This window comes from Sinocyclocheilus anshuiensis, unplaced genomic scaffold (genome assembly GCF_001515605.1).
Source record: "Sinocyclocheilus anshuiensis isolate Anshui unplaced genomic scaffold, SAMN03320099.WGS_v1.1 scaffold1240, whole genome shotgun sequence".
Taxonomy (NCBI): domain Eukaryota; kingdom Metazoa; phylum Chordata; class Actinopteri; order Cypriniformes; family Cyprinidae; genus Sinocyclocheilus; species Sinocyclocheilus anshuiensis.
Genome location: NW_015542555.1, coordinates 1,221,221 through 1,224,542, shown reverse-complemented (window position 1 = coordinate 1,224,542; position 3,322 = coordinate 1,221,221). Strand labels below are relative to the sequence as shown.

Genomic DNA, 3,322 nt, shown 5'->3' with positions numbered 1-3,322 from the left:
CACAAACGTAAACAAAGGTGTATGTTACTTTGTAGAGTAATTTACAACAGCTTCGAACGTGGCTCAGCCAATCAGAATCAAGGACCAGAACTCTCCGTTTTATAATTATTATTTTAATCAGCAAGCATGCATTTTATTATTATTTTTTTTTAAAGTGACAATAAAGCAGTGTTATTTTTGTATCACTGATAATCTATTATATTTTTTGTTGATATTTTGAATTAGATTTTCTGATTTTATACTTTCTATTTTCACTTTTATTTTAATTAAAGTTTTAGGAATTTTGCTGTTTTTTTATTTCAAATGTTTTCATATCGTTTTTATTGATTTGTATTATTAGTTTGAGTTTATTTAGTAATTTTAATACTTCAAATTAAACTAAAGTTAAACTATGAGAAATGTTGCCTCGGTAACTAGCTGAAATAAAATAAGTACATTTTTACATTTTGCTTTACTTTGGTTAACTTTTTTGTATGGTTTTAGTTTTAGTTTAACTATAACAAACCTGCAGTAAAGACATGTATAACGTTACAAAATATTTATATTTTAAATACATGTTGTTCTTTTGAACTTTCTGTTTCATCAAAGACTCCTGAAAAACATGTTTACAGTATATTAAGCAGCACAATTTACATTTAGTCATTTAGCAGATTAACAATTTAAAATGAACAATTTCAGTATTGATAATAATAATAAATGTTTCTTGAGCAGCAAATCAGTATATTAGAATGATTTCTGAAGGATCATGTGACACTGAAGACTGGAGTAATGATGCTGAAAATTCAGCTTTATCATCACAGGAAAAAATTATTTTAACATGTAATCAAATAGAAATTAGCTCTTTTTAATTGTAATAATATTTCACAATTTTACTGTAATAATAATATTTCACAATATTATATTACAATATTTACTCTATTTCTGATCAAATAAATGCTGCCTTGGTGAACATAAGAGACCAATAAGATCCCAATCTTTTGAACGGTAGTGTATTAAAAAGAAAAGAAAAAATAACTGAAATGATGCAATCAGTTGACACTGGGTCTCACATACACACCTGGTCATGTGTTTCTGGGAAAGTGCGATTGCGTATTCAGCCACCACGGTCTTGCCAGCTGAGGTGTGAGCCGCGACAAAGACTGAGTCATGAGCTTCGAGCCGGAGAATAGCCTGCTTCTGAAACACGTCCAGCTCGAAGGGATACTGACCGAAGAGAGAGAAAAAACAACCCAAACTCACCCCAAAACCACACGCATAACAGCAGCTTTGCACTTAAACATTGCAAAACGATGAACATATAGTGAGTTATGTGAGTTCTGACCTTGAAGGCTGGATCAGGGATACGCTTGTAGAAGTCGTCACAGGGTGCGCTGATGTCCACAGGAATGGCCCATTTTTTAAGGTCTTCCTTGTCTTCTTGCTGCGGGTTCTTCTTTTGCTCACTCAGACGTACTGTGTTCGCTGAAGGCTGAGAAGGAGAGTTGCCTGAATCCTGAGGAGTACATGTGGTTAAGAAAAACGACAAAACAAACACAAATGTTGGGCAAATAAACAAATGAGAATGCTTTCTAAAAGTTATCTACACTTTAATTCCCAGCTCCTCCAGGCTGTTAGTTCTGGGCAGTTTAACAGTCTCCTCTTTTCGTGAGACTCCCTCTTTCTCCTCTGGCAGAGCGTCAATGATATCATCAAAGGTCGACAGGAGGGACAGCAGGTTCACCTCACTCTTCGTGGCTTTGGCTTCTAAAGTCCATTCAAAAACGATAATCCTGTCATCATTTACTCATCCTCATTTCGCTCCAAACTTGTATGATTTTCTTTCTTCAGCAAAAGAACTCATTTAGAAAGTGTTTTTTGTCCAACCAATACAAGTCAATGGTTACCAACATTCTTTAAAATATCTTCTTATGTGTTCTGCTGAAGATAGTAAGTCATGCATGTTTGGAAGGACACGAGGGTGAGTAAATGATGACAGATTGTTTCTTTTTGGATGATAACGCACAACTTAAAGTGGGATGATGACGTGATATACAGTCAAACCACAATGTATTCAGACACAAGAGCTCAGAGTTAAACTGTCAGAAGAAATTCATCTTGATAATGTCAGATAACTTTGATAGGAATGTATGTAATGGATTACAATCAACCAAAAATGATTCAGCTGTTAAATTTAAGTACACAATTAGATAATACCAATTTAGGTCAACCAGTTACCAAACAATGCTTAATTTTGTTCAGTCTGTGGTGTAAAAAGGTCGCATTAGCAATTAAAGAAAAAACACTTAAGCATGGTCAGGTCAACGTGTCTGAATATTTTTTTATCCCAAATTTTACTGGTAGTCCACTGTATGAAGTTCACTTTATTTTGCTATCCTAACTTACATTTATGAACTATAGTGTCCTGCACCCACTAGTAAAAAAAAATCACAAATTATATCTGAATAATTTTTGGTTTGACTGCACATGCAGAGAGCAATAACGAAACCCGACCTTTGTCACTGAAGTCCACACCAGCCTTCAGCCCAGGAGGAACCGTCAACAAATCTAAGGCAAGAAACAAACAATCACGTTTTTTTTTTCTCTCTCACACACTCACAAAGTATCGTTCACTGACAGAACAAAACAGACCACCAACCTTTCGCAAAGTCAATGTCTTCTTCCCGCTCAGACTTCTTCTTAATCTGTTCTAACGTCAGTTCTTCCATTCCAGCTGAACGAGGACAGCAGAGTTTAAAAACGGGGATCATTTTGAAACACAGTTATGAGAAATGTATCTAAATACTGAACCTGGCAGGAATGGATAGTTTGTGTTACTCCCTCTCAGGCTCCCTGATGGGGGTCCAGGCTGTCTTTGCAATGAGAGAGAATTTTTGGCAGACAATCCTGTGTCTTCTAATAACACCTGACGTAAGAAAAAACTATGTTATATTCATTATAAAAATGACATTATATTTTAAAGAACATTTACTGTGGTTTCCTTGTCCACATTTTTTTTTTTATTAACTTAAAGGGGTCCTATTATGCTCTTTTACAAAGTCTTGATTTTGTTTTGGGGGTGTACTAGAACAGGCTCTCATACTAGGTTGTTCGAAAAACACATTATTTTTCACATATTTTACATTATTACAACACCTCTCTCCCCAGTCTGGCATGAATGACTCAAATAGTTCCTGTATCAAATGAAGGCCCGCCTTCTGAAATACGAAATGCACTGTGATTGGTTAGCTGAGCCAGTGTGTGTTGTGATTGGCAGCACTCGTCGCCTGGTCGGGAAATGTCACGCCCCTTACCATAGCCGCCTGCGAGCTTCAGTGTAAATATT

General features: G+C 35.6%; 1 protein-coding gene across 1 annotated transcript in view; it reads right to left on the bottom strand.

The window, feature by feature from the left end:
- The window catches only part of LOC107694354 (helicase SKI2W-like), a 35,837-nt gene that overhangs the window by 22,789 nt on the left and 9,726 nt on the right, over positions 1–3,322 (bottom strand). Inside the window, 6 exon segments of the mRNA XM_016494040.1 lie at positions 1,058–1,203; positions 1,322–1,492; positions 1,586–1,743; positions 2,491–2,544; positions 2,636–2,710; positions 2,788–2,902. Of these exon segments, the coding sequence (XP_016349526.1) occupies positions 1,058–1,203; positions 1,322–1,492; positions 1,586–1,743; positions 2,491–2,544; positions 2,636–2,710; positions 2,788–2,902 (719 nt within the window).